Raw genomic sequence first — 19,086 nt, 5'->3', positions numbered from 1 at the left:
CAAAACAGAACTGTAAACAGGCTGGTGAACCTTTTCTGCAGAAAAAGTATTTTATTTAAATATTTCACTCTGCTACAGCAACTCCTTTCCTTCTCTTTTGTGTGTGTTTTGTCCATATACCATCTAACTTTTTCCAAAAGATAACTCTTTAAACATAGGAATAGCCTCTCTGTTATACATCTGTTCTATATCAGGTACAGCTGCTACTGTCCTTGCGCAATTAATGCACTCCCAAATACATTGTTTATTAACATCACATAAACTAAGCATGGCTTCTAAAGTATGGCATGGCTGCAGAAGCCTCTCTGCCTCACCCATCACACATGCTAGTATTTTCAGCTAATCCTTCTGCAAAGTCAGCCACCATAACAAATATTACCAATTTTACTTTTCCACACACTGTGACGTACATTTAGCAAAGTTATTATTTGCTCCAAAACTATGAGCACCTTTGAAAGCACTAATGTTATTAACAATAAACTCATATATACAAAACTGAATGGATTTCCCTGAATAACAAGAGAAGTTTATAAGCCTTGGACCACTTGAACACCTGAGCCATTAGCAGTTAGAGAACTGCTCTGAGCAAATTAGCAGTACATTAATGGTTGCCACCTCTTCCAGAAAACAAGACATACAGACACTTTATTTATTATAGATAGATAGCGACGGCTGATTTGCATCTATTAATTCATTTAACCATGTGCACATTACAAATTGCCCTTTGTTTAGCACTGAAGCTGAGCGTTAGAAAGAAAAACACAGATGGGCAACAAAATGGCCAAGCTAGTTGAAAGCCATACAATGACAAGCCTACTAAGTTGGCCCAGTCAAGCATGAAGATCACCACAACCAACTGTACCCACACATAGGTTTCTGCAAGCACTCTGCTTGTCAATCCTTCATACATTAACAATGCAATCCTAAACAGAGTTACTCCAGTCTAAACCCATTGAAATCAATGGGCTTAGACTGGTGTAATTCTGCTTAGGATTGCACTGCATGTATTCTCTCTCTTCATACCCATATGAAGAGCCCCCTTCATCCCCCCTTTTATAATCCCATAGCATAGAAGAATGAAGATACCATACTACCTGCACATACTATTTAGGAGAAAAGTGCTATCGAGCATCCCCATTTTGCACACAGCAGCAGGCCCCCTCTACCCTCTCTCATAAGAGTCTTGCAGGGCACATACACCCAGACCTCTATTCTTCAGGCCACAACTGTTTCAGTAAGAATTCTCTTAATAAGCATCTCATTTTTTTACAAATGGTTTTAAATGAGTAACATATTGTAAACAATTATCACTAAAAACAATTATGAACAATCTGCCAACATGCTGGACTCTAGCAATTAACCACTTAGTACAGCAGCAGTTAATCATCTGTTAACTCTAAACTGTTTGAACAGAGCCTTAATAACACTTCTTTATTAATTCACACACACACATTGTATTTCAGCATAGTGTATGCACAGAGAACGAGAGATGGATATACTAGGTGTTATTTTTCTGCTTTGTACAAAAATGAAGATCATCAAGATTGATCATAAATAAAATACATATACCAAATATCTTCCTAAGAAGAGATCAAGAAACTGTATAAATTAACCCCCAAACTCTCTTTTTAAAAGGAAAGAATTCTCTGATTTTCAGGCATGCTTCTGTAAGGAAAAAGTTCAGGATAGCTACATTCAGTGTTCATAACTGAAATCAAAGGGGCGCTTTTTCACAAGCTCTACCTTAACAAGCAACCCAAGAATGAATTAGTTAAATTTAACTTGTTTTCTGAAGACCACACACACATGTACCAACAACTGATGGCAAATGCTATTATGCACTGCTTAAAAGCAGTTTATTCATATTTAATATAATGCTGCCAGCTAGTGGCAACATCCTATTCTGAATCGATGTCTAGTTTACTGGATACTTCTACTATTCTACTTTTGAAGTTAGACTGTTTAGAGAATGTGACGCCAAAAGGAAAATATACATGTATTACACCAAGAATAAATTGGAGCCACATAATAAAAGCTAATGAATATGGAAATACATTATCTGTAAATAAATGACTTGGACTTTGTAAAAAAAAACCCTCTATGCAAACTCAGGGAATGGTTTGTTAGTAAAATAATCTTATTTCAGTCCTATGATATAAACTTTAGGAACCATAAGTGTCACCAAAACACCCCTGAAGTGGCTCTCCCAATGCAAACACCATTTATTTGATTATTAGTCCAGCACCAGAAAAAAAGGTTTAAATAACCAGGAGAAATATCAAAATACCATTTCCAATAACGTCCCTCAGACACAGTTGTAACAGTTACATTCAGAATAGTAGAATTATTGGAAAATGTATTATCAGGAAGTTTGCCATTCCATCCACAGCATTCTCTGTTGCTTTATTCTTCAGCTTCATATTCTGCTGACATCAGCAATTCCAATACCCACGTGCACACCCACGCACACACAGACAAGTTCTCTCCCCAAATGTTGGTATTATTCTCCTGGTAACTTGTAAATCCCATGAAACTCCATTCTTCTGTAAATTTGTGAATTACTTCTACCTGGCACTATGTCAAGAAACACATTTCTCTAAGTACTCTTTGGACTAACTGTAATAAAGCCTGAGGCCTCCAGACAGGACAAAAGCTTCAAAGTTGAGGCTGAATCGCACTGAGCATTTTTCCTACAAAATTAATTACCATTTAGATTTTGTTTTTGTTCATGATGTTTGGAGGTCAAAAGTTAGTTTGTGAAATTAACATTTCTCTGCTCCTGAAATGTCAGTGTGCAATGAAATGCAATCTCAGTTCATAAGAAACAAAGATGAGTTTCAAGGTGATTCAGGCCTATTTAAGAAGAACAGTTTCATGTTAGTGCCTGTGAAAGAAAAATATTAGCCTTTTTTTTCCTCTTTATGATTGAACTGCAGTAATATCTTTTTTATTTTTAGATAGGCTGTTGATTTTTGTTTTAAACATCTGCCAGAACCCAGGTAGGATAACGCTTTAAGCATTAATAAATTTACATAGTTAAATCTACAAAGATGTAACTGTAAAAATAATCTAGATATATTCTCTCTCTTCATACTCATATTCCCAGAGCCACTTTATGTCTGCTTTATCTAGGGCTAGTGCTAAGGCCTAGACAACACAAACAAATCAGAGCTCCACCCACATTACAAAACAGAGTGGGCATCCATGCTATATTATAGTTAGACAGGGGGGCGGGGGGGGGGTTGCTGCCAGAAACAGTGGAGAGCTGTTTGTGAACAAAAAGATGACAATGTGCCCTGTCCATAGACACCATGCTCACAATCTTGCAATATCATTCCCATTAAAGCCCACTAGAAAGGCTCCACACATAAGGATTGGGGGGAGGGAGTATGCTAACAGCTAGGAAAGGAGGAGGGAGAGAGAGAATCACCAAGGAACTCAATGCACACACAAGTAGTGAAATGAAATGCACGTACACAATTAGTGAATAAGGAAGGTTAGAAGTCTTATGATAGACTTAGGTCTGTTGAAATCAATGAAGGCAGCTGTGCATAACTCTGCATAAAATCATGCCGTGAAATTTGCTTTAATCAGTACACAGGGCAGTTTTTAATCCTGATCTGAAAGATTTAACAAACTAGTCTTATTATAGATAGAGAGACAGATATAGATTTAGATAGCATAACCAGTACTGAGGGTGCTTTACTAACTATGTCATAACCCTGCTAAAGTGATGCAATACATATACAGGTTCTTTAATTTTAGTGGTAACCACATAATTAAAATGGTGTAGCAGATAAAATCTCAGCTCTCATAACAATAAAGCCTGACAAGCCAGATGGCTGTCAAGGACTGTTAAAGTACAATGTTAAAAATAATAGTATTTAATAATTCTAAAAATATTCTTTATTTGTAACATATGAGACTCATAAATAAGACTTTGTTTTTAAAAAGAAACACTACTACATACTACACTTTCATCTTCCACTTAAGATGTGTTCATATATCAGTAATCTCTGCTCCTTTAATGTGGTAAGGCAGCAGAATCATGATCTAGAGATCCTGTTAATTGGTAGTAAAGGCTACAGTGGTGCCTACATGTGTACACTGCACAATGCATACTGCTGAAAATGAGAGCTACTTGCCCCTGAAAGTTACATGCATATGCTCAGGGTTCCTTGTGTATGGGTCCTAGGTTGTTTCCCCTATATAGCCAGAGCAAAAGCTGATTAGCTTCAGAAGTAAAATTATGTCATGCTCCTTCAGACCATTTATAGTTTACTGCAAATGCATGAAAACAAGATGAGGCACAGCAAGATCCTGCTGCTCCATTGAGAATTCTATGTAGACCATTTGTCCATCTTGAGTAAAAAGGTATTCAGCAACGCACAGTGGACTGCAACCCAGGATCAACCATCTTTTCCCCCTTAATATATCAGTACCAGCACTAAAGCCATCACACTGTAGTCAGGAGGACAGGCAAAGATAAAATCCATGAAAATCTATTTGATTTCTGCCACAGCCAATATTACAAAAAATGTGTCCTAAAAGAGATGAATGATTTTGCATCCTGGAAGGATGAGCCACTGACAGTTATCTAAAATAAGAGAGTGCTTCTGTTGATAACCAGGGGGTAAGTAAGTGGTTTTCTACTCATTCAAAAATATATTCTTACTCAGTGACACATTTGCAGCCCTATTGGTGTACAATTGTTGTAAAAAATACAAATGAGAAGGTAGAAAAACTTTTTAAAAGACAGATTGGACTAACTGATCTTGTGCACACAAGGCTCTCTATTATACATGTTCCATAAATAGATAACTTAGGCTCCAGTTTAAAGAAACATTTGCTGAATCCCATGGGCACAACAGGGATTACAAGACCCTTCTTTTTGACAACAGCTCTCTGTATCATCTGGTAAGCTATTCTGGGAAGTTTCAGAAACAAATTACTGATGGGAGGGGTGGGGGTGTGGTGAGAACGCCACAGATTCAGAAAGCTGTTTTGGTTTGCAGCCACAAGAAACTGCTTGAGAGCACAGATTTTTTTTATATACTAACTGACCCAAGGCACAAAATGGTGTACCAGCAGTCAAGTGCTTTGAATGGAATAAAGCCACATCTATCTAAGCACATGGCAAACATGATACTATCTATATAGATATTGCAAGTTAATAGCATTGGCACAAATGTTGCACATAATGGCATAAACTATATTTCTGCCAATATCATTCTACTTCAAGAAAAATAAATTACTTACAAACGTTTCCTGTATTGTCAAAACTTGTCAGAACATCTTCAACGTTTAAGAGTCCGCTGTTGCATCTAAGAAATAAAATCAACACACAAAACAAAATTATTCTTCACCTTGCCTTTAACGAAATGAAAAAGAACAGACTGTATCCTCCACTGATATCTTTTTTAAAAAGTCTCACCACCACTAGAGGGAGAAAAAGAAGAAAACATCACGCCAGTATTAAACAAGTATGAACAGCCAAGATACAAGATGCAAAACTTGTAAACATTTTTACGACTTAAACTATTCTGTGTTTACGACTTAAATTATCTGTGGGTTGAGACCCAGAAGAGGGTTACAACTCCTCTGAAAGTGGGTCATAGACCAACCCTCCCCTTTCTCCATGCCAGCTTTTCACATTCTCACTTCCCCCACCCTCTGCAATATAATGAGGAGGGGGGAGCCATCCAGCAACTAATAACTTTACAGTTATACACATTTTTCAATGTAGAACAATATTTCTGTAGGAAAACCATTATGTGTGAAGTTTGAGGCAAGGCTTTGACTAGTAATTTGGAAACTACGACCTGACCCTTGAAACAGTTTCTTTAATGTCATACATTAGTTGCTATTTTTTTTTTCTTCACTGCACATGCATGTTGATTGATAAAGAATCAAGGAGAATGTGTCCTGATGGCTACTAGAGTGAGTTTTCTAGAACCTTAAAGAGGATTAGAGGAGTAATGGAGAAGAAGAGGATGGTCAAAGGCTGCAGTGTAGCCATCATATGCAAATGCTTTGGAATGCCAATTGCCTGGGGTTCATAGTAGGATATGATGTTCGTTGGTTTCTCAAAAACATATGGTGGGCCACTGTAGAAATGGAATACTGGACTAGCTGGGTGCCAAGGTGATACTTCACCTAGGGCACTAGAAAACCTTGGACCAACCCTGGATGAGCCACTGTACCAAGTAAATTTGGACTTGTGGGTCACTGTATTCAAAAGGTTGGGAACCATGGTTCTAGATTACTGTGGCAGCAATCCAGAGCCACACACATGGCCAGTTATTCAATTTTGCTTCCAAACTGCTCAACAACAACAAAAATGCACTTACATATCACCCTTGTGGACAAATTAGTTCACTCAAAGCAGTGAACAAAGTCATTGTCATTATTATCACCATAATACATCTGGGGAGCTGGGGCTGAGAGGAGTGGGTTACCAAAGGCCACCTACTGAGCTCATGGCAGTAGTGGGAGTCAAACCAGCAGAATGCTGATTTGTAGCCCAACCATTTAACCACTATGCTACAGCAGTTCTCATGGCTCTTTCTTCCATCAAAGCCAGTTCTAGGCCAGTTGCTTCTAGTCAGTGTGTTCTTCGTACAAATGTGTCAGATTGCAACTTAAAATCATTAGTTTCAACCTAACCTTTCCTTGTATTATTTATGTTAATACTGATTCTGAAGAAAGGTTCTAGGCATCCCAGTAAACAAAAGTTTTGTAAAGAGACACTGTCTAAAAAAAGAAATTATCATAGCAAAAAGATTGTCCTCAAAGTTCAAAAGTCCACCAAGAAAACCATCTGCAAGTAATTCCACTCAATCAACACTATCTTCTATTGACTAGAACAAAACAACATGCAACAAAGATGCATTGATGTCAAAAGGCCCAGAGATTATAAAACGGAAAGTTTCAAAGAGCATGGGTGGAACTGGAAGTAGAATTTTTGTATGACGTTTCATCTTTTTTCAGATGGCAGCAACTAAATTCGGGAATTCTCAAAACAACAGATCAACTAGACCTGAGAGACAGAGATGGTATCCCTCGTTTCTCATGCATTTTCAGAGCAATCCAAAGCACTGTTTGAGATGTAGTCTTTATCAGTAAAATAGAGTATTTGGATTTGTTCACTATCAGTAATTATGGTCAGTACATTTAAGCTGTAGTTCTACTCAAACCCACTTTAAAACTAAAATCACAGTGTTATTTATCTGAAATGTTTCTAGCCTGCCATGGCTATTCACATGTAAGGCAGCTATATCTCTTGACAAGAAGTATACCATGAAACATACTGAGTTAACACTGCTGACCTGTTACATTAGGAATTTTAAAAGATTAAAAATGGAGAGGATTCTAGCCCATGGTTTGGATCTACTGGAGGATTTCCACAAACACAAGAAAGATTTTCACTGATTCTCTCCTTCCCACTTCAGATCTTCAACATTTCAGCCAGAAACTCTGTTTAACAGCATGGCTTTTAAAATGAACATATTGTTTTAAAGTGAAAATACTTGTATTGTGGTTGCAGCTGCTGCCAAAGCAATATTTTTTAAAACCAGCACAAATTAATCAAATCTCCAAAGCCAAAGCCCTCATTGGCCCCACCTTCTTTCTAAAGACTCATGGTGGGCACCAGAAAAGGTGTCACCAGGAGCCACATTGGGGGCCCTTATTATAAAGTTTCAGAAATCAGCATGTTGTCTTTCATGATCCTAGCATACCATGGATAACTAACAATGAGATCAGAGATGTAAAACTTCCAGAAATTTTGAAGCCATGGGGGACAAAAGTTTTTTCCCCTGTTTTTTTCTGGACAAAACCCCAAAGATTGGGGGGTGGGATTGAAATATACGCAATACTTAATTTTCTATCAAACCAAACTAACTTTACTGCAGTAACAACATAAAAGCATCCTTTATAATTTACTTAACATATGAAATTGCAATATTTGACATATTTATGGAATTTAAAGGGTATAAACGCCTTAGTTTTCTACAACGCAAAATTGCAAATACAACCAATACTTGAGAGAGAACTGCAAGCTGATGTACTCCATGCTACATTAGCCTATTCAGGCACATTAATAGTGCAATCCTATGCAGAGTTACTCCAATCTAAGCCCACTGAAGTCAATGAGCTTAGGCTTGAACTATAAGAGCATCCTCTGAGGCTGCCCCATGAAAACTGCATCAAAATGCAGAAACCTTTGGTGTAATTGCAGTTTTTCTCATTGCAAGACAGCCTTTTGAAGTCGAGCATCTTTCAATTCAGTTGTTTCATTTAAAAAAGGAATTGGTGTATTTCCCTTCCCAGTGTCTTTTCTCTTCCTCCCCAGAGGCAGATAAGTAGATGGGGAGTGAGGTAGAAAACTGGGAATGAATCGATGAAATGGACTGGCCCAAAGTAGTAGAGATTTATTCAATATGGAAGAGGCCTTAAGACAATAGCGCATGCAATTGGGTAAAAAGTTATATACTATAGTTGTACAGTTTTTTAAAAATTATTTTCTGTGGGATAAAGTAGCTATTGAAATATATGACCCCTCTCACAGCTCACCTAGGTTATTTTCCATGAGTCCATGTCAATCTATTCAGGGATTAACTGGGGAAAGATTCTGTTGGTCTATCACCCACCCTGCTGCCTAATGGTCTCCCAAAGTAAGCTAACACAGAGGGTCTCAAATTTGGCATTGAGGACCACAGGGTTTGTTGTTCTTGGAGATTTCAGCATTCATGCCCAGATCGGAACATCTTAGGACTTTACGACAACCACAGGGCTGTCCTAGAGCTTTCTGATCCCTACACATACAGTGGGAACATAGGCTTGATTTGATTTCTCCAAGGACAAAAGGCATGACTTGGTAATGAGGAAAATTTTCACTTTGCCCTTGTTATGGATTAATTATCTTGTGAGGTTTAGATTCAGAACCTATGCAAGGGTGGTGCGGTGTGGTATGATACAACAGAGCCCTATTTCATCTAAAGATTAATCTGAAACTAAGTGCTCAGTTCTCTTAATGAGATGCACCCAGTCCAATATGCTCTGGTTCCTTGTTATCTCCTCAAGGATTTTCAACTAAGAGAACAGTGCTAATCGATTTCAAAGTTGGGAGAAGGAAGAAAAGAGCAGTGACATGTTATTTCTGGAAGATTCCCTAAAGTAAAAGTGTTTCACTGGTTAACTTTAGTCATCTAGTAGAACAAGCCAAAACCTATATCTAAACAGGAGTCAATCTGTATTTTTCCATCACCCTCAATATTGTCTATGGGGCACCACCTGCATCTCTACCAAGGGATACATCTTGTTGGTTTGTGTGCTGATCCTGCCACTCAAGGTATTGCTGTATGAGTGAATTATCAACTGAGCTCCAGGTACTGACTGTGTTATCTAGACAACTAGCTTTATTGTTTTAACTGCAAAAAATCTGCTGTATTGGTTTTTAATAGTTGTGCTAATTAATAAAGATTTCTTTATTTCTAAACAGTTGTCTTTATTTCTGAATAAGACTTCCTTGGGACCCAGGAAGAGTTTTCTGGCAGCTTTGCCAGTTTTAAAAATTGCTCTGGGTTCCAAGCATTTGAACTGAAACAACAGACCTTGCCCTTCTGAAAGTTTCGGCTCTGCAAGTGGTGAGGGTGGGGCAAAGTCATCACAGGTGGTTAGGGTGGTCCACCCCAGAACATTTCTTAGTGATGTTTTTGACAACAAGGCTGGTGTTTCTATTATAGCCCTGGCTGACAAGTGGAATACAGAGCTTGGGAAGATAAATCAATTAGGCAGATAGTTATATCACAAGTGGAAGAAATCTGTAATGAGTTCTATGTGGGGCTACCTTAGAAAACTGCCCACAAACTTCAACTGCTCCAAAGAGCAGCAGCCAGCTGTTGTTAGGAACTGGATCATATCAGTCTACTGAAAGATTTGCAATGGTTGCCTGTTTGTTTTCAGACAGAATTTAAAGTGCTGGTTCTTACCTTTTGTGCACCCTAGTGCCAAGCCATTAAGGGCTTGAATGACCATTTCTTCCCATAGTGCCCAGCCTACACGTCTACCTCCCAAGCCCTGCCTCTTTGAGCTCCACTTGCAGAGGTGAAGCAAGTGGCAACCAAAGACAGGGCTTTGTAATGCCTTCACCACTGAGGCTCATCTAGCACTTACCTTACTGTATTTTAGACACCAGGTTAAAACATTACTTTTAACCCATACTTTTAACTAAGGGGGTTTAGTTAGGACTACACAATTCAGTATTCCTGCGCCAAATACATACCCAAATAATATCTTACTGGTAGTTGGGAGAGGGCCAGTTGTCTGGCCAATCACGGAGAGTCTTTGATAAAGGAGCCTTTTTCAAATTCTTGCAAAAACAAAAGCTGGCAGAGCAGAGTCCATTTTAGAGTGAGATTCTGGAAAGTGGGCTGTGGGCACTCTTAGCCTCCGACTGCTCATGGAATCTCCCATTCGGATTACCACTGTGTTTTAGATGCTGTGGCATTTGGCTTACTCCGCTGCCTGCCTGGACCACTTGGGGAACTGCTGCCAGTTGTTGTTTTTTCCTGGTTACTGGGGGTGGGTGGGGGGCAGGGGCCTGGTGTTGGGTTGTGAGAGTCTTGTCTGAGACAACAACCCTGGATCTGGTCATTCCTTGAATACAAATGCTACAGAGGAAGATGGCCACATTTTTAAACCCAGGCACAGGACATGCTGACATTTCAGCAGTGCACACTCAGGAGAAGGCTGCAAAAGGGCATCAAGTCCCACCTGCAAACTCTTACCAATCAGGTGTACATGTTGGTGACCGTATGAGATCTGTACATCAAGGGCAGAATTGCTTAGTGGGCCAGAAAGTGCACCAGCCTGAGACAAGCTCTCTCAGTAGGTGCAACACACACAGGCCAAGAGGGGCCCCTGCCAGCAGAAGGCTGGTAAGGGAAAACAGCAGACACACCTCTCCTTCTACAGCCAGTCCCCAAATGTCCCTGGAGATGGAGGCCACCAGGGATCAGCTCAGTCCCTCTGGGAACGCAAGGCACATGAACCAGGATTCAGCAGAGACAATAATCAGGGACTACTTCTCAGAGACCTGTGAATTGCATACCACCTGTCCTCTGAGGTACTGGGCCAAGAAAGAGGCTGTCTGGCCAGATCGCTGTCTCGAGGCTCAGAGGCTCGTCTCATGCCCTCCAATGAGTGTGCAATCACATCTCCCATGCAGGCAATATTGTCAGCCCTCATCGCACTCTCCTGCTCCCCTGCAGAGTTGAGAAGTTGGTCTTCGTCAAGATCAACTTGCCACTCTTCAATTTCCCAGTTCTGGACTTTAAGAGTGAATGGATGGAGCACATCCTTCTTGTGCCTGCATCCTCCCTCAGTCTGTGTTGGGGAGGTGGGGGAAAGCACTCTTCCCCGAACGTAAAACGTAGGGAGAAAACCAGCAAGGCTGTTTATCCAGCAGGCACACTATATAAAAATCCTCATTTCCAACTTGGAATTTCCCACCTGTAAGGATCTGCCAGATAACTCTCAGAAAGACTTCACTGCATGAGTTAAATAACTTTATTGATAAGCTATCAGTTTCAGGCTCTTACTCCATTTTTGACAGGAATGGCATTTCTCTACAAGCACAGGATATATATAGGATTCTAAGCACGGGTGAATTCCCAAATCCTCACCCCCTCAGGTAACGATCAGCTAAGTTCAAAAGGAAGCATCTAGCTGAGAAAAAGCAGTTACTGTATGCAAAGTCCCAAGGTCATGAGTGTCCATGCAAGCATCTCTTCCCAGGCTAAGGAGAGAGGAGTCTAGGAGGCATACGGATAACAGTAGAGACAGCCCCTCTCCTTGCATACTTTCACATCAGTTAGGAAATAGCTTCAGCCTTTAGTTATACCCATATTATTACAGCACAAACATTACACAGGCTCTTGTTGGGTGTGACAGGTGATGCACCTGACACCACCACTAAAAAAAACCCCACCAACCCAGCCAAAACAGTCATTGGACCTTGGCACAATACTCTGTTGAAAATTAAGAAAAGCAGCACCCAAAATGTTGTTCTCTTGCCACTGGACAGAAAGAGAGAAATTAGGGAAAGAAAACAAGAAGTAAAAACCACAGAAGCACCAGAAATGAAGCTAGTGTGCATGCTGTTGTTATGTTAACTTTCTATGTACAGAGATGGGAAGGAACAGGGGTGCCACTTATGAAGGGCAACTTCTGCAGCTCTCTCTCTAGGCTCCTCAGAGCCAGTGAGTAACAGGTAGGCTGCAGACTACAAAGAGAAGAGAGCTTGGGTAATCCAAAATGACCCCTTCTCGCTTTCTTCCTTGGAAGAGAGATCTTATACTAAGTTACTGTGCATGTTCTAGCTTGCTTGCAATTGCCAAGTCTGTCTGGCTGTGCTTGTGCTAGGTTGGTGGTTGGGTTCTGCCTGGCTTCTATCAGTAACACTGGTTCTGTTGGGCTTGTAACAGGGCCCGTAGCTTCACACTGGGTGTGCTGGGATTCTCTGGCATTTGACATTGGTTCTCTTGGGCATTGTTGGTTCAGTTTGCATTGGGACTGGCTGTTGGCCAGCGGTTGCCCCTGAGTATTCAGAGTTTAGCTAAGGTTTCTTTGCCATGGAAAGCCTTGGAAGTTTTCCCCCCATAGGGAACAATGGAGAGTGGCTGGGGGCATCTTGTTCAGGAGCCCATAAAACTGGACCTCTTGATCCAATCTTCTTTAAACTCTAAACAAAAAGTTAAATAAAGTTAACAGCTCTGATAATATTTTCATTAGTTTCCAGTTTGTTTCCAGGTACAATTTAAAATGCTGGCATTGACCTTCAAAATCTCAGGTGATCTATATCTAGGTTAGATTAAGGTTACTTTCTTTCACAGGAATTTGCACATCTAATGAGAAACCATGATTTGCTGCTGTATGAAATAGCCTGGGAGAGTTCAAGTTCCCTGCTCCTCTCTCTATCTTCGCTTTCTACACAGCCACATAATTTGTTAATTCTCAGTTCACAGTAAAGTTATAATTTTATTCAAAGCAGAAAAAACAGGATTGCAGTTTCCTGTAACTGTTGTTCATCAAGTATTCTTTTGTGCAGATACACATGGGAACTGTGCATGCATAGTTCCCATGTGGGGCTGCACAGAAGACATGATGATGAACTGTGGTTTGTGCTTGTCCTGCAAACTACTGAGTGGAATTCTAGTTAACATAAGAAGTACAAACTGTAGATTATTAGTTTGAACATAATGGTAAATACCAAACAAACTCAACACAGAAAAATACGAAGTTCAGAAATTAGGCAAAAAGAATGGAAAGAAAGGAATAGAATGGGAGACACTTGGCTTGAAATTTTTAATTCATTGGCTGAGCAGGAAGGTCAGAGGAACTGTGCAAGCCAAAGGATCCCTTAGATTAATTCATGTGTCAGCAAAGCTAAATAAGTACTTTGCATCAGTCATCACTGCTGTAGACCCTGGACAAACACCCATAGCTGAACAGCTTTTAGGGAGAAGGACAGATGAAGAACCAAACCAAACAGATATGTCTGAACCAATATTATATATAAATTATTTTCTTTAATTTTTAATTACTAGAGATGGGCACAAACCGAAATATGAACCAAAGTTCGGCACGAACTGGGCCGGTTAGTGGTTTGCGAACCAGCTGTTCGTCAGAGCCGATTTCTGACAAACCTCCATGAACTTCAGGCTGGTTCGTTTGGTCCGTTTTATGGTTCGTCACTGCAGACAGCCTGGTACCAATCAATCAGTTTCCTAGGCAACAGGGAATGGACTTTCTGAGGACCTACTGTTGACCCAGAAGTGACCTTCTGCTGACCTGGAAGTGACCTTCTGTTGACCTGGATGATTTGCTGACCCAGAATTGGCATTTTCATGAATGAAACGAACCAGTTTGCAAACCACGGCAAGTTCATGAAAGTTCGTGGTTCGTGAAACACGATGAACCATGAACCACATGGTTCATTTTTTCCCTCAGTTCGTGCCCATCTCTGATTACTTATTGTAGTTTCAAAATAAAGTTTGTCCAGAAACCTCTCTACAAATACTTTGATGCATCACAGTTCTTCCGATCTGCCAATACAAATGACTGAGTGAGCCTTGGGTCTCTCATATATACCTTCTTTTTATCAGTTTAGATGTAAAGTATTCATATCCCAATATTCATAGGTTTTCTTTCCATATATTATTTTCCTGAGCTTTATTTGTAAGCTGAAATTCTGACAGGGTTTTTAAACACTGTCCATCACTTTTGAAACGTCAGTTCATTAACTATTTATCCCTCTCTCTTCCCCCAAGAATCTGAGCCTGAGCTAATTTTTCCCCATAATGTTTATAAAGATTCACAAGTGGAATACAAGTATTGCCTTTTGAAGCATTTTCCTAAGAGTCAACATTTGCTGTAAGTAACCAACAATGCTTTTTCTAAGTTAGCATCAAATTTACTGATCAATGGAACCCTATTTCCACTCTAATTGCCTAAAATCTGCCAGCAATTTTACAGCAAGTCAATAGTCAACAAATAAGTGAAAAACCAATAGTACTAAATTTACTAATAAAAAAAATATTCAGTCCAAGGGAGAGATATCATGGTTTCCCATTGAATGAGTCTTTAGAGGCAAAATGTATCTATCTTTCACTGTACCATAAGTACAACACTTCTTAAGGCACTGATACCTCACAGCTTGCAAAAAGTGACAACAATTAACATTGAAAGAGCCACTGTATGTCCTGGGCACCACCACAAACCTATGCACACAATATGAGATATAACTATTTATATAAAATATATACCTATAACCTTTTTAATTACCAGAGTAACTCTGAATATGTAAGGCTGTCTCACCCCACCAATGTTGTGGTGTCTCACCCCAGCCTGCCCTTGTTATATGGAATGATGGGAAGGGTTTCCACTCAGCCTTCCCACTCTGTCTGCAGCATGAGTCAGGAAGAGAGTGAGACTGCCAAGGCGTCCAGAGAAGCACCAGCTGTTCTTGGAGAAGGAAAGTAAAAACCACCACCCTACTGTGATCAGCTTCCTCTTTTCCTGGGGGCCACCATAGTGGTGGTGGTTTTCCTCTATTCTATACAGCCAGCTTATTGTCCTTCTGGCAGCTATCCAGGAGTAAGAATCAAAATTATGGAGGCGGGGGGGGGGGGAGCAAGGGTTGGAGAGGATGCTCTATGGCAGAAGGGCCACAGTTCAGGAAGGCTCACTGCTTACCTATCCTCCAGTCTATGCAGTGGTGGTTGTTTCAAGGTGGGAACCACCTGCCAACCAAAATCCTATCCAGCAGCAGCCTTGCCCACATTTCCAGAACATGGCACAGCAGCCTAATTTGGGACAGTGCTCAAAAGAGCCACTGCTGGTATGTCAAATAGCCACATAGGAATCCCAAGCTAACAGTGAGTATCACTGTTTCTAAGGCAACCTAAAAATGGCATCCAGCTTTTTAGATAGATGCATCACATTGCCAATATTTAATAGAAAATAAAACAAAGTGGAGCTTCTTTTTTCAAACAGGACTGAATATTCTGAATATTCAGACATCCATTCAGAATTTTTTCTCTTTCTTTCTTTTTAAGGCATATTTCAAAATGCTCTTGCTTTCCCCTGCTTTTGCAGGTTAAGCTCTGCTTTGTATACTTATCCAATTCCCCTAGAGGAAGACACTGGGAATTAATAGAGCAAGAGAAAGAACACCAAGTTGAGCTCAGTTTGTCCACTACAGAACAAACAGTGCACAAGTGAAAGAAATGTGTTCCTTAGAACAAATGGGAACGTGAAATCGGTAAATTGCCTGAAAGAAGAATAAATTTTTCTCTATAGGATATAATTTAGAATACTTAACATTTGCGGAATGCTCTAACATTTTATATTTAATATAACACCACTTTAATAAAAGTCTTCTATTTTAAACGTAATTGATTTTTCAGTAAGTGAGACATTTGGAAAGCAAATGCCCCTTCACAATTAGTGTTATCCCTAACTAAGCATTTGATTTGGATTTAGGTTTAGACATGCCATCATCATTCTCTCTGATCCAAGCCTAGAGTTAGAAAGCTTGGAAGGTCACAACAATAAGAGATGCCGCTCAGCTGGCAAAACGGTTTTCAAGGCCTCTAGTGCAATATCTCCAGCTTGGTTCATAGCATGTCTGAATATACAATTTGATCCTTGTTGATAGCCTTTGAACTGATATAGCTTGGCCTTTAGACTATTTGCCATGAGCTACAAACAACCTTGTGAACTTTCTACAGTATTTAGACCTGTCAAGATAGTACCTGACAGCACGAAGATACTCAGCGGGCTCTCTGAGGAACAATATAAAGGCTTTGGAAAATTCAAATCTATTTTAATCAAATTTCTGGATAAAATCCAAGGATTACTTTAGCCTTTGAACATCAGTGCCATGGGGAGCCAAGATTCAATACTGAAAAAATTAGTGAGGCACAATACTCCAATAATAAGTTGTCAAAAGGATGTTACAGACTAATACTAAACACTATTAACAATACAGGGGGAAAGCATGCCATTAAAATTCAAGCCATTGAACAAAACTTCTTGGATGAGAAACTGGCTGTATCACATAAGGCAAATTTCAAGGCAGGGGTCCATAACTCTGCCAGGGTTCAGTTATTATTTGTGGTCACCAGAGACACATCTTTACTCTGGGTACATAGTATATACCTGAAGACTCAAGGGAAGGACAGGACAGAGCTGTTCTCTAAGTCATTTCATGCCCAGCATGAATTAGTTCTATCACAAATCTCTCTCATTGCCGCCAACATTTTTATACAAAACTTATGCCTCACCTTTCTGCCATCATAAGGGCCAGTGAAGTGCCTAATACATTAAAAACATGCATAATAATAAAATTGCATCTTAAAAAAACATTAAAACTAACAAAAAACACATCATTAAAACCAGAAAAGGACAGATGAGTCTCCATAGGGAGAGAGTTTCAGAGTTTTGGTGCCACAATTAAGAGGGCCCTCTCCTGAGTTGCTATCTGCCTAACCTCAGAAGGCAGGGGCACCCAAACAGAGCCTCCAAAGATGACCACAGTGGTTGGGTAGGTTCATAAGGGAGTAGGCAGTACTTCAAGTTTGTTGGTCCCAAACCATATAGGGCTATAAAAGGTCAACATCAACACTGTGAACTGTGCCTAGAAACAAACTGGGAGCCAGATTGGTCAATATGAGAATGATATGATCCCTAAACCCATACCAGTCAACATCCTGACAGAAGCATTCTGCACTAACTTACGTTTCTAAATACTTTTGAATGGCAGCCCCACCTAAAGTTCATTGCAATAGATGTAATCAGGGCATGCACCGCACAGGCCATATCTTTTCTGCCCAGAAAAGGTCCCAACTGACTAACCAGACAAAACTGGTAAAAAGCACTCTTGGTTACAGCTGCCACCTGCTTACCCAGCACTAGGCCTGGGTTCAAGAGTGCCCCCAGAATATGGCCCTGTTCCTTCAAGGAAGTGCAACCCCATCCAGAACGGGTGACACTTTAAATCCTGAATCAAACTTTCTGCTCACTAGTAGTACTTGTGTCTAGTTAGGATTAAGCTTCAGTATATTAGCCTGCAACCTCTCCAAAACTGCCTCCAGGTACCATTCCAGGGTTTCTACAACCCAGAATCAGCTGAAAACATGAGACTAAGCTGTGCGTCATCTGCATATGGGTGACAACCCATCCCAAATCTTCAGAAGACTCACCAAGTGGTTTCATGTAGATATTAAGGGACAAGATAGTGCCATGTGGGATTCTACAGGGCAAAAGCCAAGGAGGCTGTGGAGCAGTCCCTCAGGGCTATCACCCTGATGGACTCCAAATCCTAGCCCAGAAAGGTAATCTAGAAGGATGCCTTGATCAATGATCCATCTCCCAGCACCGCTCGTCCACCTGGGTGACCAAGGCTGTTTCAGGACTGCGGGACAGCTGAAGTTTAAAGGGCTCTTTCCCTGCCACTTGCAAGAAGCAGGGAAAGGGCCCTTTAAACTTCAGTTGGCCAGATGAAGCACAGAAAGAACCCTTTAAACTTCAGCCAGCCCACCAGGGGATTCCCCCCCTCGTGGCCAGCTGAAGCATGGAAAGGGCCCTCTCCCTGCCATTTGCAAGCAGCAGGGAAAGGGCCCTTTAAACTTGAACTGGCCCGTGGGGGGGATCCCACCGGGAGGCAAGTTGAAGAGCAGAAAGGACCCTTTTCCCTGCCACTAGCAAGCGGTAGGGAAAGGACCCTTTTAACTTCAGCTGGCCCGCTGGGTGATCCTCCTCTGCTGGTCAGCTAGAACCAGCCACGAAGTCTGAAAGCACCCCGAAGCTTCTCAAAGCAACCCAAATTGCTTTGGGAAGCTTTGATTCAGCATTTCCAAATGGGGGCCAGCATGCTGGGCCCGATTTGGAAATCCCGAATCTTTACAAATTGGGTCTGATTTGAGTATTTATCCCAAACTGGAAACTTGAATTGCAGACCCCTAGAAAGGATACAAACAAGTCACTTCATCCAGGAAAGCCTAAAGCTGACCAGACACCACCCATTCAATCACCTTATTCAAGAATGAAATGAGACTAGTGGATAGTTATTGAGAGCTCGGGTCCAAGGTAGACTTATTTAGCAGTGGATGCACCACAGCCTATTTCAAGGCTGGGGCAACCTCTACCCATCTCAAAGAATCCTTAACTACCTCTCAGATGCAGTTAGTCACCCTGACTCACATCCAAGCAGATTTACCTGGCCAGGAAGGGCAAGGGTCATATATGCAGCCCAAACTTCCAAGGATCCAGTCCATATTCTCAGAATGAATTGATTGAAAAGTACAACTGGACAAGTCACTACCCTAGCATTTTCTGACCATCACTGCTAATATACAGTCCAAAGTCAGTACAGCTATGATAGATTTTATCTGCAAATTGCTGAGCAAAACAGTCACAGCAGACCATTGAGCAAATCACCTTCTCCCGCAGGCCAGATGCCAAAAGGCCTCTGACCACTCAGAAGTGCTCCACTCGCTTACACTGTAGAGATGCAATGGT

General features: G+C 40.7%; 1 protein-coding gene across 1 annotated transcript in view; it reads right to left on the bottom strand.

The window, feature by feature from the left end:
• Positions 1 to 19,086, bottom strand: part of CAMKMT (calmodulin-lysine N-methyltransferase) — a 457,417-nt gene that overhangs the window by 412,399 nt on the left and 25,932 nt on the right. Inside the window, exon 3 of the mRNA XM_054983651.1 lies at positions 5,260 to 5,324. Coding sequence (XP_054839626.1) covers positions 5,260 to 5,324 — 65 coding nt within the window. The remainder of the gene's footprint in view (positions 1 to 5,259; positions 5,325 to 19,086) is intronic.

This window comes from Eublepharis macularius, chromosome 1, assembly GCF_028583425.1.
Source record: "Eublepharis macularius isolate TG4126 chromosome 1, MPM_Emac_v1.0, whole genome shotgun sequence".
Classification (NCBI taxonomy): domain Eukaryota; kingdom Metazoa; phylum Chordata; class Lepidosauria; order Squamata; family Eublepharidae; genus Eublepharis; species Eublepharis macularius.
Note: the sequence above shows the minus strand (reverse complement) of the source record. Positions and strands in the feature narration are given on the sequence as shown.